We start from the raw sequence: 24,232 nt of genomic DNA, 5'->3' as shown, positions 1-24,232 counted from the left end.
CAAAGTATTGACTTTGGGTGGGTGAATAGTTATGCATGCTCAAGTTTTCAGTTTTTTTTGTCTTATTTCTTGTTTGTTTCACAAGAAAAAACATTTAGCATCTTCAAAGTGGTAGGCATGTTGTGTAAATGAAATGATACAAACCCCCCCCAAAAAAATCTATTTTAATTTCAGGTTGTAAGGCAACAAAATAGAAAAAATGCCAAGGGGGTGAATACTTTTGCAAGCCACTGTATCTATCTTCATCCTTTACTGGCAGACAACCCAAGTGCCATTTCCAGCCAATAAAAACAAAATCCTGAAAAAAGTTAACTCTTCATAACAGAGCCAATTTCAGAAGCCAACCAAGGCCCCAGAGTTCCCAAACACCAACATGGACTGGCCGGTATTCACAGTTCCACTCAAGAGAGAASTGGCATCCTTCAAAAAGATCGAAGTCCAGCCTGAGAAATCAACCCTCTGCATCATCCAGCTGACCCTGAAAAAGGTGTTCAGGGACACGTGGCATTTTGCAGCGGGGATGAACCATCTCACAGATCTACATGACGGCATGGTTGGCTCCATCTCACAGAGATCTAGACAAATCGTCAGCTCCATTAAGGAATGATTGTAACGCTCGTCGTTGGAATGAGAAGAGGAGGACCAATGCGCAGCGTGGTAAGTATCCATTTTAATAAGAATACTTGAACAATGAACAAAAACAATAAACTGACAAACGAACAAAACAGTCCCGTATGGTGATAACAGACACGGGATACAACCACCCACAAAACCCAAAGGAAAAACAGGCTACCTAAATATGGCTCCCAATCAGAGACAACGACAGACACCTGCCTCTGATTGGGAACCATACTAGGCCAAACACAGAAATAGACAACCTAGACATACAACATAGAATGCCCACCCACATCACACCCTGACCAAACAAAACATAGAAACATACAAAGCAATCTATGGTCAGGGCGTGACAATGATGTAGATGCCTATCAGAGGAGCAGGGTCTTCTTGTTCAGATTCCAACATGGTAGTTTGGCATGGAACGCCAGCTCAGTTTTATAAAATTAGTGAGGGAAGAGATCAGAAGGAAGTGTACTCAATGACTTTCCTTTAACCAATTATGAGTAGGCATTGCCTACTAATTGCCTACTAATTTGTTGATGTTGTCATTGGAAACACGTATCTTCCCCTTTTACTAGAAAACTATCCATTTTCACATATGTTGATGTTGGGGTGGTGCTGGAGATAATGAATATGAACAATTTTGAAATGTCCTTTTAAAGAAGATAAGCCTGCAGATACCCCTGGAGCAAGGACAACAGCAGAAGTTGGAACTCACAGAACACTGCAAGCCTGATGTCCCATTTGCAGATGACCAGATAGAGGCTGTAAAAAAGCCCAAGTTAAAGACGTTGGCGATTTGGAGCTTCTTCACAGCAGTGGCCAAAGCATTTAATTGCACCCCTGTGGCCAAGGAACACAAAAAACACTGACCCAGTATATAAATTAAATTATGTCCGTTACCCTAGATAGGATGTGACCGGATAAAATCCATCAAATACGTTCACTGGCCCTCAGTTAGGAGTGGAGTTAGGTTGACTGGAGTGAAACATACCTTGTTCAATAAACACGCCCCCGCATCCACCTCCATTAATTCAAGTTTTATGGGTGACATTTTAAATCATGTTCTGTGAAAGACTGAATCTGCATATTGTATGACTAGGATTATGGCCAGGAGCGTTTCCTGACTACATGACCTTACCAGGAAAAACTCCTGGTCCTATGTACTTTATGAACACCACCAGTGATCAAAACATTGTGTTCTTCCAATGAGTCAAAGCAGGCCGTGCTTGTCTCTCTTTATCAAACAGAATCTACATAAAGGCACAGTGGATCAATGTAGCAACGCTCAAATCACCATTCCACAATACAGTCTTTCTCCCACATCCACAAAGCACAAACGTTGGACACAATAACTCACTCAAACACAAAAGTAGATGGAGAAAGATGAACGCGATGCTTTTGGAAAAGAGAAAGGAAGGTGAGAGAGAGACGACAGAGAGTGAAAGAGAGAAAGAAAGAGGCAGAGAGACTAATCCAAATATGCAGGCAGCGGAGCACTGTCTGCTGTTGTTAGCAACCATCTCTTCCCAGCTTTTGTCTTAGATTTCAAAAGCCGCTTTCAAGCAACAAATAGTTTAAATTTCCCTGTGAATCACCCACACAAAACAGCAAGCCTTCTCTGTGTTTCAGTTCAAAAGAAGTAATCAAATAAAAACACATGTACACACACGCACACACACACACACAGTAAAACACACTCGAAAACATGCACAACACTTCTAAGTCTAAAGCTTGTCTAAGCAGCCCTGCACTACATTCTCCTCCCAAAAGACACACTGCAGAGGCACTCTCTCTCCATCCCTCCCTCCCTCCCTCTCCATCCCTCAGCCTCCCTTTATCCCTCTCATTTCCTCCCTCACTGTCCCGTGTGTGTGTGTGGTTTATTACAGACCCAGTGCTAACAGGGTTAGTTAAGGGGAGTGATCTGCTGTCTGAAGGGACCTGTGCTTGACTAGATACAGTGGAATGTGCTCTATACTGGCCTTTACAATAACTCCCAAATCCTCAATATCCTAGAAGCCGAGGAGGGCGGTTAGTCTGTGTGTCTGTGTGTGAAGCTTCCGGCGCTCCCGCCACCATTGTTCCGGTGTTCCGATGGGTGGTCCTTGCCCTTTGAAGAGGAAAATCCCTGTTTTGCCCAAATCCATGGCATGTCGAGGGGGATTACTGCCCTTTGTGTGTGTGTCTCTGTGTGTCTGTGTGTGTGTGTACATGTGTTTGTCTGCAAGCCCAACTTGTTCTAGCTGCCCATGGACATAACAGAGTGTGTATCTACCAGTAACGTAAACTCACCCCATTCAGTACAAATGTGCGCAACCGCGACATTCAAACGAGGCTGCAAAGAAAACTAATGGGACTGTAGCGACTGTGTTGACTTCAAAATCTGGGGTATGAACTACGTTTCTATTCAAGCGTTGATCGACATGGTAACGGCTCTATAGCATTGGAGAAAAGTAGAAAAAAACGGACCCTCCGTTACATCGTGACGTGTCATGCCGTAACGTACAGCACGCATAAAGCAACTATTTCTGTCTTACAATCTCTCTCCACCAGGTGTAGCACTTCTCTCATCGTTTAAAAACAAGAAATGGACAGTGACGGGGGTAAGGGGGGATACCTAGTCATATTTTACGTCGTCACTGCAAGCGATCACGACTCTCAAAAAAACTGTTTACTTCTGAAGACCACTTTAGCACCGTCCTAAAAACCCGATTCAAATTCGACACAAACCTTCAAATAGGTATGTAATGACACATTATATAAACTCTTTATAGTGTTTTATTTACATTTTAGAGGAAATTTGGTGATAAGTTGGACAGATCGAGTGAAAAAAAAAAGATTCCCCACACAGCATCTCTCCTTCTCACTATCACGCATTACATGCTGACCAGACCGGACACGTCGCGTGCGCGAGCGTCGCAAAATAAATGTAGAAATCCATGTTATTCAATTATTGCACCCACACTGCTTGCGCGCGCCAACGAGCGCCTGCGACGCCAAGGGCTAAAATAGAAGTCGTTCCTATTTCTGACGCAGATCGCGCTGAAAGTCATCTCCTCGTTGGTTTATAGAAGCAGGTACCCACGTGCCATCTCCTCATTGGTTATACCCACGTGGGTGACTGAAAGACGAACTTTGTTGCCGGTTGTCGTGGTAATACAATGAAAGTTTAGATGCGATCACCATATAAGTTCAAAGATGAAAAAGCCTGGAAGGAGGAGAGATGACTAGAAACGATTCGGTTGGCCATTTTATGTGTGGATTAATTGTCGGAGTAGAGGTCCTTGTGCATTTCAGGTAAAATAACAACTCAATGTTTATATCCCAGGACAAAATATCTAGCAACAGCAAGCTAGCTAAATAGGACAAATTAACGTTAGCTAGCAATTGCAAGCTAGCTAGCTAAATTGTCATTCATGTTTAATGCTTTTCGACCTGTCCCCAAATTAATGTCATTGGTTCAGAGTTTGTTTTGATATTTTAACCTGCGTGTCGTGATCGCGTTTGGTGTGGGGGGCCAAAATACATTTATGCACGATAGCGCACGATGGCACACGCGCGCAGCCGGTTTGGGTTCCGTGTTAGTTTCGCTTCCCCACCCGCCATTTTTAAAAAGACCCAACGGGGCTCATTGCCGTCTTGAATCATGCAGAAACAGGCAGCGTTTAGGTCATGTCATTTATTTTGTTGGCAAGGGGAGAAAGTATGCTTTACAATGGTATTGACATTACAGTTGATCTGGAAGAATTACGTTTTTGGGGCGCTAAAATACGGTCAATTGTACGGACCAAGGCAATGTACAAAGGTGAGTGAGTTTACGTTACTTACTATAATGTCTCCTGTACATTCAATCAAGTCATTCTATGCCATAACAGCCTAGTAACATTGGTCTGTCTACAGAAGCAATAACTACTGTTTATAAGAAAAAAGACATGTTGAGACTCAACATGGATTAGCATTACAATGCCCATTCAGTGTGTGTGTGTGTGTGTGTGTGTGTTTGTGTTTGTCTAATCCCTCCCACCTGAACATGAAGCCATGAAGCAGACACACTCTTCTAATTTCCTGTTTAAACACCACCCACACACCCGTGTCACATACACAATCGACAAAAACACGCACACAAAAACACAAGCGACTAAGCAAGCAACGCATCCGAAAAACACACTCTGCCCTCACACAGTACAGTCCAGTAATCACACACACACATTTCATTTGCACCCACAACCTAAACGCAAATCCGACAGACGGTAATACCGCACCATCACCGGCCTAGTAGGCGGTCTCTGTCTTTCCTCTCACTCTCTCTCTTTATCTATCTCTCGTTTCACTCTCTTCCATTCTCTCTTGCTGTTCCACTTTCATACCAAGCCTAGCACATACAGAAGACAAAGCATCAAAATAGCAGCCTGTCCTGTTCTTCGTCACAACGTCACATCAATAGTCAACCACTGAAAAGGTTGATGAGTCAGAATACAGCCAGAGATAGAGGTACTGGGCACACATGTCACGTTCGTTGTAATGTGGAAGAGAGGACCAAGGCGCAGCGTGATATAAATACATTCTTCTCTTTATATTAACGAAACGAAGAATACTTAACAGACTTACAAAAACAACAAACGAACGTGAAGCTATATAATGAAAAGTGCAGACACAGGCAACTTACACATAGACAATCACCCACGACATACCCAATGAATATGGCTGCCTAAATATGGTTCCCAATCAGAGACAATGATAAACAGCTGCCTCTAATTGAGAACCAATCTAGGCAGCCATAGACATACAAACACCTAGACAAAACCCCATAAACATACAAAACCCCTAGACATGACAAAAACACCTACATCCCCCATGTCACACCCTGACCTAACTAAAATAATCAAGAAAACAAAGATAACTAAGGCCAGGGCGTGACAACGCATTACGTTGAACCAATGTGGAATAGACGTTGTATTGACGTCTGTGACCAGTGGGACATTATGTATATGTGTAGAGTGAACAGCTGGTTCTGAGCTTGACTTGGAAAGAGAGAAAAAAAAAAGAAAAAAAAATACTTTGGTGAACTTACACTCAAACTTCTTTTCATACTAGCTCTGATCTTGCTGATAGCTACTTCATTGAAGAAAAATATACTTACTATGACTTCGATATGTGGTTATACCATCTAGCTACACTACATGACCAAAAGTATGTGGACACCTGCTCATTGAACATCTCATTCCAAAATCATGGGCATTAATATGGAGTTGGTCCACCTTTGCTGCTATAACAGCCTCTACTCTTCTGGGAAGGCTTTACACTCAATGTTGGAACATTGCTGCGGGGACTTGCTTCCATTCAGCCACAAGAACATTAGTGAGGTCGGGCACTGATGTTGGGCGATTAGGCCTGGCTCGCAGTCGGCGTACCAATTAATCCCAAATGTGCTCGATGTGGTTGAGGTCAGGGCTCTGTGCAGGTCAGTCAAGTTCTTACACACCGCTCTCGACAAACCATTTCTGTATGAACCTGGCTTTGCGCACGGGGGCATTGTCATGCCACAAAMTTGGAAGCAAAGAATGGTCTAGAATGTCATTGTATGCTGTAGCATTAAGATTTCCCTTCACTGGAACTAAGGGGCCTAGCATTAACCATGAAAAACAGCCCCAGACCATTATCCCTCCACCACCAAACTTTACAGTTGGCACCAGTGATGCACCGAAATGACATTTGTGGCCGATACCAGATATTTTTCTTGACAAAAAACCCCAGATACCGATAACCAATATTTACATTTTAGCGGCCTTTTAAGCATTCTAGTACAGTTAAATAGTTAACACACATACATGGACGCAGCGGTCTAAGGCACTGCATCTCAGTGCAAGGGGCGTCACTATAGTCCCTGGTTCGAATCCTGGCTGTATCACATCCGACCGTGATTGGGAGTCCCATAGGGCGGCACACAATTGGCCCAGCGTCGTCCGGGTTTGGCAGTCATTGTAAATAAGAATTTGTTCTTAACTGACTTGCCTAGTTAAATAAAGGTTACACACACACACACACACACACACACACTGACCAAAAAGTTATTTTGTTGGCGTTTACGTATGTCCCCATTACCAGTAAAACATATTCTATCTAAATCATATTCTATCTAACATAATTCTTTCACTTACTTGCTGTGCTGTTTCATTGTTCATTTGTTCAGTCGTTTCATTCTTAACCAGGATTTCATCATAAATGTCAAGCAGTGAAATTTCAGCTCTGTCTGTCCGTGGCCTCTCTTCCTCGGTGCGCACTGTCACTGTGTCCGTTTCCATCTTGTCCAGCTGTGTATGTAACATTTCACGTAAACCCTGTTTCTTGTCTGGATCGAAGTAGCGGTCCTTGTACATAACCTTGAGCATGGTGGCGACACAGTAAAGAGAGAATGCCACCGAATCGCTTGTTCACAACCTGTGTCGGCAGTTTTGTTGAGCAGGCGTTTCAACGCCATGACAGAGGATATCATGTCTGCTGCAGGTGCAGTTGATGAGCTTATTTCTCCAGTCAGTTGTTTGAATGGAGTTAGCTAGTGTGTTCATGTTTCAAACATGTTCTCAAATGCCATTGAAGTGGCAGCAGCGGTATGACAACCAGKACATTCATGAGCATGAAATACGACTTTCCTCAGTACGAAATCCTCGTTGACCCACAGTGCTGTCAGACTCAGCATGCTCACGAGGCTGATATCGCTGGTCCAAATGTCAGTCGTGAAGCTAATAGCAGTGACGCTATTACTGCGTAATAACCGGTAGGAAAACATCTGAAAAATAGCACACTTGGTAGTATGTACCAGTGCTCGAATAAAATCGGCGAAAGTCAACATCACCCACGACAGAGAACAGTTGATTGTCAAGGGCAATGAATTCCATTATCTTGGCGTTAATGGAGTTCTTACTCTTTCAAATGACTGCTCGACTTGTTGACTGCTCGACTTGTTGACTGCTCGACTTGTTGACTGCTCGATCTACACAGCAGACATTGTGGGCTAGGTTAGGAATGCCGTGTTGCACATGAAGCGCAAAATTTACGTGGCGTCTTTACGTTATGTACCTACGTTATATAGGTATGCACGTCAGCTTTGACATTGGTTTTGTACATCTGCGTTAACTAGACATCGGGCCGATGTCAATGTTGGCATTTTTAACTAATATCGTCCGATTCTGATATCTTGACCGATATATCGTGCATCCCTAGTTGGCACTATGCATTGGGGCAGGTGGCGTATTCCTGCATCTGCCAAACCCAGATTTGTCCGTCGGACTGCCAGATGGTGAAGCGTGATTCATCACTCCAGCAAACGTGTTTCCACTGCTCCAGAGTCCAATGGCGGTGAACTTTACACCACTCCAGCTGACGCTTGGCATTGCACATGGTGATCTTAGGCTTGTGTGCGTGCGGCTGCTCGGCCATGGAAACCCACGTCATGAAGCTCCTGACTAACAGTTCTTGTACTGACGTTGCGTCCAGAGGAGCTTGGAACTCGGTCGTGAGTGTAGCAAAAGTTTCCACTTTACATTAGCAGCACTTACAGTTGACCAGGGCAGACCTAGCAGGGGGGGAAATTGACGTCATAATGTCCTCATAATTTTGTATTTATAGTGTACCTTAAGATGAATGCACTAACTGTAAGTCTGTAAAAGGTAAGAGAGAGAGAGAGGGAGATGCCAAATGCCCTGAAACAGACAGAGGCATAGAGTTTCCAAGATCATTAAAATCACAAACATTCTCTTACCTACAGTGGCAAGAAAAAGTATGTGAACCATATGCAATTACCTGGATTTCTGCATAAATTGGTCATCAAATTTGATCTGATCTTCATCTAAGTCACAACAATAGACAAACATAGTGCGCTTAAAGTAATAACACAAATTATTGTATTTTTCTTGTCTATATCTTCACTCACAAAATTTGAGTTTGCTATTCACAAGAAGCATTACCAGATGTGAACCATGCCTCGAACAAAAGAGATCTCAGAAGACATAAGATTAAGAATTGTTGACTTGCATAAAGCTGGAAAGGGTTACAAAAGTATCTCTAAAAGCCTTGATGTTCATCAGTCCATGGTAAAACAAATAGTCTATAAACGGAGAAAGTTCAGCACTGTTGCTACTCTCCCTAGGAGTGGCCGTCCTGCAAAGATGATTGCAAGAGCACAGCACAGAATGCTRAATGAGGTTAAGAAGAATCCTAGAGTGTCACCTAAAGACTTACAGAAATCTCTGTAACATGCTAATATCTCTGTTGACGAGTCTACGATATGTAAAACATTAAACAAGAATGGTGTTCATGGGAGGACACCACGGAAGAAGCCACTGCTGTCCAAAAAAAACATTGACGCACATCTGAAGTTTGCAAAAGTGCACCTGGATGTTCCACAGCGCTACTGGCAAAATATTCTGTGGACAGATGAAACTACAGTTGAGTTGTTTGGAAGGAACACACAACACTATGTGTGTGTGGAGAAAAAAAGGTACAGCACACCAACATCAAAACTCATCCCAACTGTAAAGTATGGTGGAGGGAGCATCATGGTTTTGGGCTGCTTTGCTGCCTCAGGGCCCGGACAGCTTGCTATCATCGACGGAAAAATTAATTCCCAAGTTTATCAAGACATTTTGCAGGAGAATGTTAGGCTATCTGTCTACCAATTGAAGCTCAACAAAAGTTGGTTGATGCAACATGACAACGACCCAAAACACAGAAGTAAATTAACAACAGAATGGCTTCAACAGAAAAAAAAGATGCCTTCTGGAGTGGCCCAGTCAAAGTCCTGACCTCATTCCGATTGAGATGCTGTGGCATGACCTCAAGATAACACTTCACACCAGACATCCCAAGAATATTGCTGAACTGAAACAGTTTTGTAAAGAGGAATGGTCCAAAATTCCTCCTGATCGTTGTGCAGGTCTGATCCGCAACTACAGAAAACGTTTGGTTGAGGTTATTGCTGCCAAAGTAGGGTCAACCAGTTATTAAATCCAAGGGTTCACATACTTTCCCCCCCCTGCACTGTGAATGTTTAAGCAGTTTTTTCAGTGAAGACATGAAAACGTATCATTGTTTGTGTGTTATTAGTTTAAGCAGACTGTGTTTGTCTATTGTTGTGACCAAGATGAAGATCAAATCAAATTTTATGACCAATTTATGCAGAAATCCAGGTATTTCCAAAGGGTTCACATACTTTTTCTTGCCACTGTAAAAAGTTAGAGCCAAGCCCCCATCCTCATCCACACCTCTGCAACTCTCCCATGCGGTTCACCAGTTTACCGTAGGCATGCGCCAGTGTCAGCACCAGCAACATAGCTCTGAGCTCCGTACACCCCACCCACTGCATCTGTTGCTTCCTGGCCTTCCACACTGCCATTTTCACCTGCCTCAACAAGTAATTACCTAGACAGTCCCTCCACCTGTTGACTACACTAAACCTAGGCCCTCCAACGTATTGTATAGGTAGTGTATGCCCCAACACTAGCTCTGTACACCACCCCCCTGGACATAGAAAGAACAAGTGCTGCACTGTCTCCTCCTCCCCACTGATGGATCAAGGTGCAACGAGCGAGAGCGCGAGACAGGTCAACATGCTGAACCAAACCAACCATTGGATCATGTAGAGAGCAGCCTGTGGAGAGAAAGACAGCACTCATGAAATGTTTATGATTGTATTTTCTATTACTGAGCTAAGGAGAGGGTTGGGGGGGGTCATGGAGTGGACATAGTATGTACACCAACACACACCGTGCTCCCAAAGTGCCTACACGGCAATAGCATCATAGGAGTCAACCATCTATTATTCAGGAGAAAAAGGGAGCAGAGAGGAACAGGCGCTAAATAAAGAGTAGTACCCTTGACACAGGTGTCTCTGAACTCCACAACCCTGAGAGAGACAGACAGACAGAGACAGACAGACAGAGAGACAGACAGGGAGAGAGACAGACAGGAAGAGAGACAGGGAAAGAGATGGGGAGAGAGACCGGGAGATATGCAAGTACAGAGAGTAAAAGACCAAGGGAGAGATAGAGACAAGGGAAATAAGAGTGAAAGAGCAAAAGAGAGGGAAAGAAAGGAATGGACAGGGGAATAAAGAGAAGTGAGAGAGAAAAGAGGAGTATATAGAGCAGAAAGTTAAGAATGAAATAAGCTCCACTCTTGACCCCTGTTGGACCCAGAAGCACAATGGGATCCATATTTAACCGTTGATGGAGAGCAGGCGGCAGCACAGAGAACATCTACTACTGGATACAGGCCCCGCTCCGAGACCCTCCACCATCACGTGATGAATGAAGACGCCACTGAAATCTAAAGCAGAACCTTCTCTTTCTCATATCCACACGCAGGGACGTTGTGCACACACGCACTGCAACGCCTCCCCTGACTTCATGCATAGTACAGGTTCATCATATGGTTAGCGTCTTCGGTGTAATTTTTCTAAGCTGTATTGATTCATACTGGGCTGTGAAGTGTTAGCAGCATCAGTGTGTGTGTGTGTGTGTGTGTGTGTGAGTACACTGTGTTAGAAGCATTGATAGCTGATCAAAGAGAGCGTTATTGGGAAGAATTGGACTGAAGTGGTGCTGTATAGCCTCTCTGTGTCTACCTCTTGCCTTCTACCTATTCTCTCTCCCTTTTCTCTCCTCTCGGCATCTCTTCATCCTATCTCCTTCTCCAGTTAATCTGACACCATGCCTAACAAATCATGATTACATGCCCTACCACCAAACCAGGTCTTTCTTAGAATCCACAAAAGTCATTTTCACTAAAACAACAATATCTCTGTCTTCTGGGTCTCAAGAGACCAAAGCTGAGGATAACCAGCTAAAGATAGACCTTCCATGGGATGAAGTTCAACTCTACCTCCCCATCTTCCCCTTTCTCTTCTACAGTCCTCTCCCCTCCCCTCCTCTCTCTCTCTCTCTCTCCCCCCTCTTCTCCTCCTCTCCTGCAGTGTGCACCAGCTCTGACAAAGCCTTGAGCCCCTGCCAGAAGAACCGGGAGGAGCCTTCCTGCTAAAAATACTGAGAGAAGGGAGGGAGCTGCCACGATGCCAAGAGAGAGGAAAAAAGAGAGACCCATATCTTCATAAAGGGAGGGAGATATAGAGGAAGGGATAGAAGAAAAAGGGAGGGAATCAGACAAAAGAAAAATGAAAGAAAAGACAGGAAGGAAAGTAAGAAAGAGAAGACAGACTTTCAGACAAGGAAGAGAGGAAAGAGAGGATGGTTGGAATGAGTGTGTTCACCTGGCAATATGACAGTGTTTCCCTACAGTGTGTTTTTGTACCGAGGTTCATCAGGTAGAATGAAAGTCTAATGCTGAGGCCAATGCTGAGCTCTCACTGGAGCCAGACTGCAGACACAAAGCAGCATGTGCTATACATTCATCCAGAGAGAGAGAGAGAGAGAGAGAGAGAGAGCGAGACAGATAGAGAGAAAGAGATAGAGAATGGAACAGGAGAAGAATACAGATTATAAATATTTATACGAGCGAGCGGGAGAGAAAGACAGCTACAGGAAAAGAAGAACGAGAGAAACTTCATAAGGCACACCGGGTGCGTTTGGCGGGTTTTATCTTCCTAGCAGTCTCTCCCGCCAGTCGAGGCGCGGGGCGAGCAGGTTTTCAGCTCGTGCTCCCCGTCGACTAGCCTTGGGGGGGGCTGAGCTGCCATCCCTTCTCCCCCTTCTTCCCCCCTCGAGCTTCATCCTTATCCCTCTGCTCTCCACCCCCTCTCCTCCCATCGCAAAGAGACAGGCGCTGGAAATAGGAATCACTGCAGCACGCTGGCTGAGGCGGCACACGGCTAATAGTTCCAATGTTCTGGTTATTACAAGATCTCTTAGAGCTAACGTTGGGTTCCTGTTTTATGAAGACAGTAACAGTGACATGTGCCAACTATAATGTTACTGTTCTAAGTACTGAACATTAACTGAGTGGGCAGTTTCTTTTGCTCTTCTCTGTTTCGTCTTTTTATCTCTTTTTCATCAGGTATTCCTCCATCCATGACTTATTTTCTTTGAAGTTGAGTGAAAAACACATTTTCTAATTTAATTTGTGGGTAAAACATAGACATATTTTCACTGGAGGCACCGGATTTTGAGTAAGCTAAAACACTTGTTGAACTCTTGCTCTGTGCCAGACAGAGAACTGGCTCTTCTCAATGTCCATTTCTCCTTTCACTACACCAGCAAGTCTTGGCTACAGACAAATAGAACAGCTTTAATAGTCCATTTTATATCACATTTTTATAGGGTTATTAGGAGACTTTCAGACAAAAAATGTCCTATACGAGGAAGAAAAAATATTCAAATAAGATCTATCATATATTAAAATAAATTGTGCGCCATTTCAAAAAACAAACATCTGTAGAATTAAAGAAATAAGAAATAGAGTACAAAACGTTGATGTGGTGTGATGTTGCTTAATGTGATTGGTCAGTCTTACCTAGCCAATCATTGAACTTTTTGACCTCAGAGGGCAGGCCCAGCTCTGTGAAGTCTCCAGCATGGATGAACACGTCTCCATAGGGCATCTGAATGGCGTCCGTACGGGAGTGGGTGTCTGAGATACACACAAAACGGGTGTAACCTGGCGGCTTGGGAGTGTCGTGGGGCAGGGGGTCCACCCTAAAGTAGAGAGAGAACGAAGGAGAGAGAGAGAAAAGAGAGAATGGAGAAAAGTGCGAGAAAGACAGATAAACAATGGGAAGTCTCAAAGTGAAGAAGCAGAGTTGCAGTGTTAATGTAGTCTGGATCAGGATCCATCACCATTCCTTATAGAAAGTCAAAAAGAGAGAGAGAAAAAGAGAGAAATGAAAAGGGGGGAAAAACGGAGAGGTCGGCCACAACAAAGGCGAAGGAAAAGAAAGAAAAGCACAGACAGAGAGAGGAGTCCTGTGGGAGTTTCCGTGAGTGTGCAGCAGCCCCAGAGAGTCTCCAGAGGGAGAAGGGAGCTGGTGAATAACAGTGGCCCACTTTAGTGAGCTCTCCTCCAGGTACACAGCAAGCCCTCAACACTCCACCATCACACAGAGACCGAAAGAAGGACAGAGAGACAGAGAGAAATGGAATGAGAGAGCAAATAACAGCATGCAGAGAGGATGAGTCTCAAAGAAAAAGAAAGAGGGGGAAAGGGGAGAGACAGAAACAGAGGAATAGAGGAGGGCTTTGGAACGGAGATAGAGACATAGAGACCAGGTGTCTGAACATATGTAGTGTGTATCTGTATGCCAGCTTATGTGTATGCCTATATATATCCGCAGGGGTGTGCGTCTGCCTGCCTGCATGCGTGTATGTGTTCTATTTACATGTGTACGTGCGGGGGCTGGAAGCGTCCCTGGTTGATGTTGTAGAAGGTGAAGGCCTGGGTGGGGTTGGTGCTGTATTCATCCACCTCCACGGCRYCCCTGCCTGCCGCCCGCTGGGCCTGGGACTGCTGCTGCCGCCGCGCAGCCATGATCTCTGACAGGGTGAAGGCCATGCTTCTGGAGCCTGGGCCTGGYCCGCTACMGGGCTGGGGAAGWGGTGGGTTGGGCTGGGGCTGACCCACTCTGMGRTGGCCTGGGGTAGACGTGGTCTGGCCTGGGCTGGAGGTGGCCTGGTCCTGGCACACACAGTAGTTAGGACTGGGWGTGAGGCCTGCTGGAGCGGTCAGGGTTGCGGGTTGGCTCACCAGAGAGAGGCCCTCTGTCACAGCTTGGCCCACCTRGGAGAAACTCTGCTGGGTTGCTGAGCGAGCATGTCCCCCCTCCACCTCCGTGTCCCCCTACTCCTGCACACAGAGAACAGAACCACTGAGTGGGAATACAACGCCAATCTGGAATGCGCAGTTAAGACTAAATAAATCTCTATCCACCAAAGCAACATAACCCAACCCCTAAGAGCATCTACGGCTTTTACACTGTCAAGCAGATATCACATTTACTACTGCCTTTAAATTACAGCTCTGCTTCTGGGATTCTAGTAGGATTTCATACGGATCCTGTAAGATGGTGAGATGGTGAGGGAGGGATGTAAAGGAGGAAGGAGGGTGATAATTTGGGGATGAGTGGGGGAGCTGGATTTATCCTGGATTGTGCTGCTATGTCAGTGTGCCATCTCATTCATGTGAAAACGGCCACACACAACCCATTTCATAATTACACACACTTAACGCCATGACTCACACAGGCATACTCTTGTGTGTGTCCATGCATGTATATATGTGTGTGTCTATGTGCGTGTGGCAGTGCCAGAAGTCCTCACACTGAGTGAATGAGAGCAGAAGGGTGCATTGGCAGATGCTGAGAGCATGGTACACAGTGAGAATAGAAGAGGATTACACTGGSACTAGGAACAAAGGGACAGGGCCGTATTAACATGAACAGGACCMTGACTACAGGAAGAATGATGAAGAAAGATGTAGCAGAGAACATGGTSAAGAGGMACGGTTTGATAAATGAATAGGCGTGAGGAGGAATTGATTGATGCACTCTCTTCTTCGGCACAGATGACAGACACTCAGATTTAACGACTGTGAGAAGCAGTTCCATAAAATTGTCCGACAATGTTCCTTCGTTTCACTCGTAGGCTATTCCACGCCCTGGTACGGACACACACCATTAGTCATGTTTGTTGGTTAGATTCTTTATGCTGTGTAATAATGGACTGTGTACGTGTATGTATATATATGTGTGTGTGTAGGCTACAAGTCCTGTTGACAGGCTATGACTGATGCCTACAAGGCTATAGTATACAGCACTGAGTGTGCACGCTGGCTCAATTTGAATTTGACAAGGTATTGGCAGCATTCACACCTGTCCCATGCTAACATACTGAGAGAGAGACACAGCCATGAAAGGAGAACCACTCTGTCAAATGAAGAGAATAAACATTACAAAATCTAAATTTGACAAAGTAATTCACATCTGATTAATAAGACAATGACAATGAGCCACTTCCAAGTAATCTCGCATAAACAAGCAGTTGATTTGTCTGTCTAATTGAGACATTTTATAGGAAGGTTTGGTTTCTTGTTTTCACAATAATTGTCATTCATTTTAATTATGTCCAGTTATCTCACTAAATCTTACTAAACTAAATTACAAACAAATCAATGAAATCAGATGTAATGTCAAGCCTGTATTTTGGGGTGTTAGCCTACTTCAGAAGGCTATTTTGTGTAGTTTAGTAGAGCATAGTCAACAAAACACAAAGGCATGGAGATTAAATAGTTGTCTTTCTTTATGTTAATAATATTGGAAATTGTTCAAATGAAAACTATATATGTAAGACATTGCTTTTTTGGTGTTAGTTGTATTTAGGACCCCAAATAAACTCAGGTCAGTTAAGAACAAATTCTTATTTACAATGACGGCCTACCAAAAGCCAAAAGGCCTCCTGCGGGGACGTGGTTCCTGGGATTAATAATAAATACAATATAAATATAGGACAAAACACATATCACAACAAGCGAGACAACACAACACTCACAGCTGTCTTTCTGGGCTTTCCACACCTGGATTGTGCTACATTTGCCCATTATTATTTTCAAAATTCTTCAAGCTCTGTCAAATTGGTTGTTGATCATTGCTAGACAACCATTTCCAGGTCTTGCCATAGATTTTCAAGTAGATTTAAGTCAAAACTGTAACTCGGCCACTCAGGAACATTCACACATTCATTTTATCCTGAAAAAACTCCTGTCCTTAACGATTACAATCATACCCATAACATGATGTAGCCACCACTATGCTTGAAAATATGGAGAGTGGTACTCAGTAATGTGTTGTATTGGATTTGCCCCAAACATAATACTTTGTATTCTGGACAAAAAGTGAATTACTTTGCCACATTTTTTCAGTATTACTTTAGTGCCTTGTTGCAAACAGGATGCATGTTTTGGAATATTTTTATTCTGTACAGGCTTCCTTCTTTTCACTCTGTCAATTAGGTTAGTATTGTGGAGTAACTACAATGTTGTTGCCCCATCCTCAGTTTTCTCCTATCACAGCCATTCAACTCTGTAACTGTTTTAAAGTCACCATTGGCCTCATGGGTAGAAATCCCTGAGCAGTTTCTCAAAGGTATATTCAATGTCTTTTTTTACCCATCTACCAATAGGTGCCCATCTTTGATAGGCATTGGAAAACCTCCCTGGTCTTTGTGGTTGAATCTGGGTTTGGAATTCACTACTCGACTGAGGGTCCTTACAGATAATTGTATGTGTGGGATACAGAGATTAGGTACTCATTCAACAATAATGTTAAACACTATTATTGCACACAGAGTGAGTCCATGCAACTTATTATGTGACTTGTTAAGGAAATTTACTCCTGAATTTATTTAGGCTTGCCATAAGAAAGGAGTTGAATACTTATTGACTCAAGACATTTCAGCTTTTCATTTTTTATTAATTTGTAAAAATGTCGAAAAACATAATTCCACGTTGACATTATGGGCTATTGTGTGTAGACCAGTGCCCCCCAAAAAATCAACATTTAATCCATTTTAAACTCAGGCTGTAACAAAATGTGGAAAAAGTCAAGGGGTGTGAATACTTGCTGAATTCACTGTACATCATGAAAGCATTCCGGTGGACAACCTAACACAGAGAAGAGAGTGGTAGTGTCCACAATCACCATCTTGGACTAGATTTACTAGACATTAGGCTACGTGAAGTAAAACACATTTCCGATAGAAAAAAAACCCACATTAGAATGGAATTGAAATCCAAAATCTGTTTCGGATTGTCATCCTACTAATCCTGTAGCCTACTACACAAAACATGCAAGCAGACACCGCGGCACCTAACCTACCTGGGTTCGCCCGGTCTCCCGGTCGGATGAGCTGAGCCTGTCCGGTTAGGGATGAACAAGTGAAGTCCCGTGGGTCTGATAGAGGAGCGGACGGCGGAGGGGGAGCAACTAGCGAGTTGCGCTGGTCGGTTTGAAAGTGCAGCGCGTGGTGCTCAGGTTTGCGCTTTGGCTCTCGCGGAAACACTTAATCTCCCGCCTCTTGTGCTGAATGTGCTCGAGCTCTGTGTCTTCCCATACACACACATGTTCTAAATATACATAACGACCAAAGATAGCGAGGAGGAGGTCTGAGCACGATCATATTCATGTCTGAAAGCAAGACTTGAGCCATATACAATTACAGAGATTCGTCTCTGTTTTTTCTACCATTTCATCTACCACAGATGCAGAATTAAACTGCATTTCTTTAAGATCAATGGAGAACCATCGATTTGGTGATAAATGACATACATTTTACTTTATATTCTCACATTTGGCCTAGTTTCATCCTTACCATAGCCCTGTGTTTCTCAAACCTTCTGGTTTAGTTTACCCCAAGCCAGTTTCACTGACTTTTATGTATTGTAGTACAAGCACACTTGAGTCAAGTTGGTCAACTAATCATTAGCTATTTGAATCGGGTGTGCTAGTTCTGTGAATAATGCAAATTACATGATGGATGTGCTGCAACCCAACTGACTTGGCTTCAGGGGAACTTTGAATTATTTCAACAGATTACAGCTGCAAAAAAATACTATGAAAACGTATTCTCCTTAACCTACATTTACAGTTTTACAAATAGGAATGGCTCCAAAAGTACACCTACAATTTACAAGAATCATTATGTTGCAAATTTGGACATAGAACAGTAGCATAGCTGATGTCTTTATAATTTGTGTAAATGCGCCACTGCCTGGTTAAACATTGTTGTCTTTGGAACTAGGGCCTATTACTAACTCAACTACTCTGGAAAACATCATTTAAATAAGAAGCTGAAGTCAATGAAAAACAAACTGAATTCCTCAATCTAAACTCTGACTTTAATTAATTAATACACAATGAACTTACAAAAATGGATGCCTGTGTGCCGAAAGAATATAATTATTGTAACGAAAGCAGGAGGCATGAAAGTATGAAGAGCTATGCTCACACATTGCCACTCTCTGCTTTGGCCTGGAGATTCTCAAGCCGTTGATCTAAGTCCTGTAACAGTTCAAAAGACATCTACCAGATTGCTGTCAGACTTCATTTAATGCTGGCAGCTAATGCTACGAACCAACAGTGCTAATGTGGCTGTGATGTGAATACACCAAGGCCTTTTTATCACAGCCTCCAATAGGTTTTCCAAAGATGCCAATTTATAGAATAAAGGTGCGAGTAGTGATCATTGCTGAATACTAGCATTATGGAGTGCTCACCTGTACCAAGAAATATAATATCTTACAAGAACATATAACTTTGGCTAGTGTCAATTATGCAGCTTTGGTTTGTTGTTGTTGTCCTATATCCCTGCAGAACGCGATTATCCTCTTTTGAAAAAGTGGCGAATATAGGCATGTCAGCTAACTCTCTGACATTATTTCAGTGTGTTAAGGTGCCCTGGAGCATGCGCTAGACAAAAAACTCGCTAGGTAACTATAGAAAGGGCAAAAGTCAAAGTGTAGCATAGTAACAAGTTTAAACAAGGAAGATCTACAGAGCATGTGTGAGTTGTTTTTCTTCTTTCGCTACTGCTTTTATTTGAATTTGTTCTTTACTGAGATTTTCATAGACTTACAAAACAACTGGCAAAACACTGTGATACAGTTTCTACTCTTTGGTGGTACAACCGACTAACACAAACGGTTAAAATGTATGTCACTCTCATAAAATGGACTAAAGTACACTACATTACAGGTAATCTCTCTTTCTCCACGTCGATCTCACCAAGGCTAACTCATACATCCGGACACACCTGTCTCACCTTCTCTCACACACCATAACAGTGCACTCTTTCATATGCACTACGTCTTCACACACAACACCACACCACTACACACACACACACACACACACACACACACACACACACACACACACACACACACAATAGAATACATTCTCAGGAAAAGTCAGTCATACACGGTTTTGCATTTCATACCGATTTTCATCATCATCATCATCATCATCAAACACACTAAACGCCCAAAACATCCCTCAACAGGAAGTGGGTGCACTGTACTAACGTTAGCTACACCTCTGCAGGCGACAACCATTTTGAGTGGACTGAGTGGACAAACACCTTGGTTGTATCTGAAAACATTAGCTGTCAAATCCATGCTTCCTCCGCCCTTGTTAGCTCAAATCCACTCAAAGCTCATTGGAAGAGAGGTTGCGAGGTCCCTCCCCCCGAACCACCTCCTCCAATGGGCTTTGATTTGACGACTAGTACCATTTTCTGACACAACTCTACACACAACAGTCGGGGTTACGATTAAACTGGAATGAACAGGTCCTGGATCAGTGCTAGGGCACAACGCAGACTTTATGAATGAATGACTATATCTGATCCCATATCAGTGGCCTTCAGTATATGGCCTCTAGGTTAGAAGATACAAGCCATATAATTATGCTTATCATCCTTGTGCCCAGCACAAAGAATTTAAGTTGTTTATAACCGTGTAGTAGCGGTGTATTAGCAGTTTAATAGGTCTGTAATAGATGTGCTGTATAGGCAATTGTAAACTGGGTGGTTCGAGCTCTGAATGCTGATTGGCTGACAGCCGTGGTATATCAGACATCATAAACTGGGTGGTTCGAGCCCTGCATGCTGATTGGTTGACAGCCGTGGTTTATCAGACCGTATGCCACGGGTATGACAGATTTTTTTTTTTTTACTGCTGTAATTAAGTTGGTAACCAGTTTATAATAGCAATAAGGTACCTCAGGGGCTTGTGGTATATTGCCAATATACCACGGCTCAGGGCCTTATTGCTTAAACGGACTCTGCCGGGAGAGTGTTACAAGGGGGAGAACAATAAAAGTGTAATTTTGTCAGAATGTTTGACTTGTTGAGGTCAGTTTGGGCGCTTTCTGGGTTATGGTTACAGTTGCAAGTGCTATGTACATACAGATACTCTCATAGACATCACAATACTTTCAAACAGACCTCTGTCTCTCTGCTACTACATTCACCTCCAAATCAACAGTCTCGTCATCATACAATACATATTTTCCCCACTTGCATTGTGCAGAAAAATAAACAAACTAACATATTTGTTACAGATATTAAATCAACAGTCTAGGTGATGACTTACAGAAACTGGGAGAAGTCCAAATAAGACAGATTGAGAGTGGACACTCGTAAAAAGCAGGTGGTTTTGAGTGTGCACTTAGTGCCATCATATAAGAAGCTTTACATAAAACACCCCTTTTCTCTGGCAGCTAGTCAGGAGGGTCTTAAAGGGATGAGGCAGAGTTAGGAGATGGGAGCACACCCACAACTAAAATAGTAGTGGGTCGTTAAGGACATTTCCCTTTAAATGATTACTTACTGGCAATACTGCTTTTCTGGCCAAATGGGTGGATTTGATGGTGTCTGTCTAAACAATTGAACGCTGGTTTTTTTTTGTGGTGAGAACAAAACGGGACATATTTGTGTCTCTCTCTTTGCTACAACATTTCTATACAACACAAAACATAAGGAAACATGTAACTTAGATTTTTTTCTTCTACAGTTTACAATATAAAATTCAAGTGCAATTAAAGTTCCAAATATTAGTTACATCACATACATTTCTCTCTATAGCAACGTCTGTTACTTGCAGGTAGTTTTTTCATCTTGTTATATATCTTTTTAAAAAAAAGTGACTTTTTGGAGTGTAGAAGAGTAGAGGGTGTAGAGAGAGGGATAGATTGGGGGGGGGGGGGGGATGGGTGGGGTTGCGTAGGAGAGATGTAGGGGGTATAACGTGGGATAGAGACATTGGGGATGTGACAGGGTAAACGTAGGTGAAGGGGTAGGGAGGAGTAGATGGTGGAAGGACGTAGGATAAGCGTAAGAGGGTAAGGAGTAGGTGAAGATTAGGAGGGAGATGTGGAACGGGGGCGTTGGATAAGCGTAAGGGTTAAGCGCCTGGGTAAACAGACAGGGGCGAGCAGCTTCTTGTACGGCCGAGGAACCGTGGATTTGAGCGAGCGACAGCTGATGAACGAGCGGGGACATGTCCTTTGGGATCTGTGCAGGGTACTGAAGTATTCTGGGGTAGCCCAGAACATCAAACAGGGCTTTGATCAGTTTTTATCCTGCAGGCGAGGAGAGGGGGAGGGAGGAGAGACAGTGACGGAGGATTCATGTGAAAATAATATACTGAGTAAGCTGTGTATAGTTATTATCTATTAATTAAAATATAAATACAGTAATTGGACATAATGGGAGAGTTGTTATCTTCTAGTATCTCTTGTGATTTCTCTGAGCGTAGTAGTTGCCATCCGTACAATGTCCTCTATCAAGCTGCTGTAGTCCTCTTCAAAAACAACAGCAGCAGGAAGAAACCCGGTTACATTATTCAGCTACCACAAAAAGTGTATTATAATATTCACCATTCAACACACCTTGTCACACTGTTAATATAGTGATTATAAGGACACAGGTGAATTAGGGAGTCTGAGCAGGCTAGTGAATGTAGAAAGCTACAGCAGATGTTACCATGCAGTAGGTGACATAGGGGACTTGGAAGCCCTTCGACTGTTCCCTCATTGACTTGAACTGGATCCAGAGCTTGGTAGAGGCGGAGGTAAGGCAGTTGGCCGTCGTAGTCTGACACGTCTCATAGGTGGTGATGGAGGGGCAGTATAAGGGAAAAGAGGGAGGCTACATTTATTTGACAGACAGATGGACCACCAAGAATTTGGAATCAGCTGAAAATATTGATGAATATTAAATAGCAAGATAGACTAATTACAATAATGTAACAATCCGATGGACTGGCTAGCTGATGAATTAAATATCACGCTGTCTGATTGGCTGGCACATAAGATATTTCTGTTGTGGTACACTCTTCCTCATGACGAAGCACAAAATGGTCCCCCAACAACTCGTCTTCGATGGGAGGAAGATTTCTTCAGCACCAGAGAGGATGCGTCTCTTGTGGGGGGGTTGATGTCAGATACAGTCTAACATGGACGGGTAGTCCGGGGTGTTAGGAGACTCAATAAACCTGTGAAGTCCCAGCTCACCCCACACACCTGCGTCTAAGAACAGGGAGAAGAACTTGGATGAGTCGGAAGCATGGAGACTACGGCTTTGAATTGAATAATTTGCAGCAGAACATGTCTATAAGCTTAGAGCAGCTGGTTTCTTTTGTTGTTTTTTGTAACATAGAATGCACAAGGTGAATTTCTAATTGGTTAGAGCATCATCAGTTCTCTTTGTCATGTCTAGTCATTGCATACATTAGAAGCTATGTATATAACTTGTCAAGAAAAGTCCAGATCAACTAGCCATGTCCGCTACTTGTTTTTATTAGTTTTGTTTTTTAGTCCACAATATTGCTATATTTTTGTCACTCAAATATCAGAATACACATTAACAGTTGGCCAAAATGTATAGGATTGCAAGAAAATTCTGCTTCAAAACTGAAATTTTTTTCTTTTGACCCATGACAAAATGTGTTAGAATTGCAGAATAGGCCTGTTAATACTGCAAAATTCTCTCCAGTGCGGACAGTTTCCATGACGTTGCTATAGAAAAATACGTGGACAAGGCAGGGGTGCCAAGGAATGTTCCCTAAATGTCAATGCTGGAAGGGAGGCCCGAGTGAAAAAGTTTAGATTTAGAGTACAGAGGGAAAACTGAAATGTTTAGGCAACGTGTCACACAAGACAACTTGTCATTTTGAGTCCTCTAACCATGTGCAACACTAAAATATTCACTGCACAATGGGAGACTGGCAGTTACTCTGCAGTGAGAGACGTTGGTGGCTCCGTCAAAGTCGGTGTGGTGTTACCAGGCGCAGGTGATGCAGTAGTTCGTCCAAACTCTGACTGGTAGGTACCGGCTGGGGCAGCGGATTTACAGCGGTGGTTACTGGAGTTGTGAGTTGGTGTCCAGAGAGCACATGTTGACTTAGGAAGAGAAAAAACAGCACACCACAAAATGAGATAATTCATCTCTGCTCTCTCTTTCTCTCTCTCTCTCTCGTCTCTCTCTCTATCTCTCTCTCCTCTCTCTCTCTCTCTCTCTCTCTTCTCTCTCTCTCTCTCTCTCTCTTCTCTCTCTCTCTCTCTCTCTCTCTCTCTCTCTCTCTCTCTCTCTTCTCACCTTTGCCCAAAACCTCCACAGCACAGAAGGCGACAACCGCAATCACATGGTGCATGAGCACCTCCACACGAGAAGCAGAGTACGCGCCAGGTCGGCTGGAAGGAGCAGAGACAGGGGTTACAGACGAACCACTGACGAATACTGACCAGCCGGACACTGGCCTGGGAGAGTGAGAGAAAAAGAAGAGGTTTAACAAGCTTTACAACATACAATCTCTTCAAACTGACCTATTATGACAGAAGTAGAAACGTCAATGTTTTAATGAGATCGAGTCAGTTTCGCAGAGGTATTTTATTTATTTATCCTTTATTTTACCAGGTAAGTTGACTGAGAAACCGTTCTCGATATTGCGCAACACCTGGGGATAGTACAGGCGGAGAGGAGGGTGTGATGAGCACAATTGTAAATGGGGATATTAGGTGCCCGTTGATGGTTGAGGGCCAGATTGGGAATTTAGCCAGGGACACCGGCGGTTAACACCCCTACTCTTACGATAAGTGGCATGGGATGTATAAATG

The 24,232-nt window shown here is 43.4% G+C and overlaps 1 protein-coding gene and 1 pseudogene across 1 annotated transcript in view; both read right to left on the bottom strand.

Moving 5' to 3' along the window:
• Positions 1-17,661, bottom strand: part of mpped1 (metallophosphoesterase domain containing 1) — a 53,613-nt gene extending 35,952 nt beyond the window's left edge. Inside the window, 3 exon segments of the mRNA XM_023969479.2 lie at positions 13,086-13,265; positions 13,946-14,409; positions 17,435-17,661. Coding sequence (XP_023825247.1) covers positions 13,086-13,265; positions 13,946-14,118 — 353 coding nt within the window. The 5' untranslated portion in view covers positions 14,119-14,409; positions 17,435-17,661.
• Positions 1-24,232, bottom strand: part of LOC111951349 (signal peptide, CUB and EGF-like domain-containing protein 1) — a 327,661-nt pseudogene that overhangs the window by 208,791 nt on the left and 94,638 nt on the right.

The sequence above is a fragment of the Salvelinus sp. IW2-2015 genome, linkage group LG24 (genome assembly GCF_002910315.2).
Source record: "Salvelinus sp. IW2-2015 linkage group LG24, ASM291031v2, whole genome shotgun sequence".
NCBI lineage: Eukaryota > Metazoa > Chordata > Actinopteri > Salmoniformes > Salmonidae > Salvelinus > Salvelinus sp. IW2-2015.
This window is presented reverse-complemented; position numbering and strand designations above follow the sequence as displayed.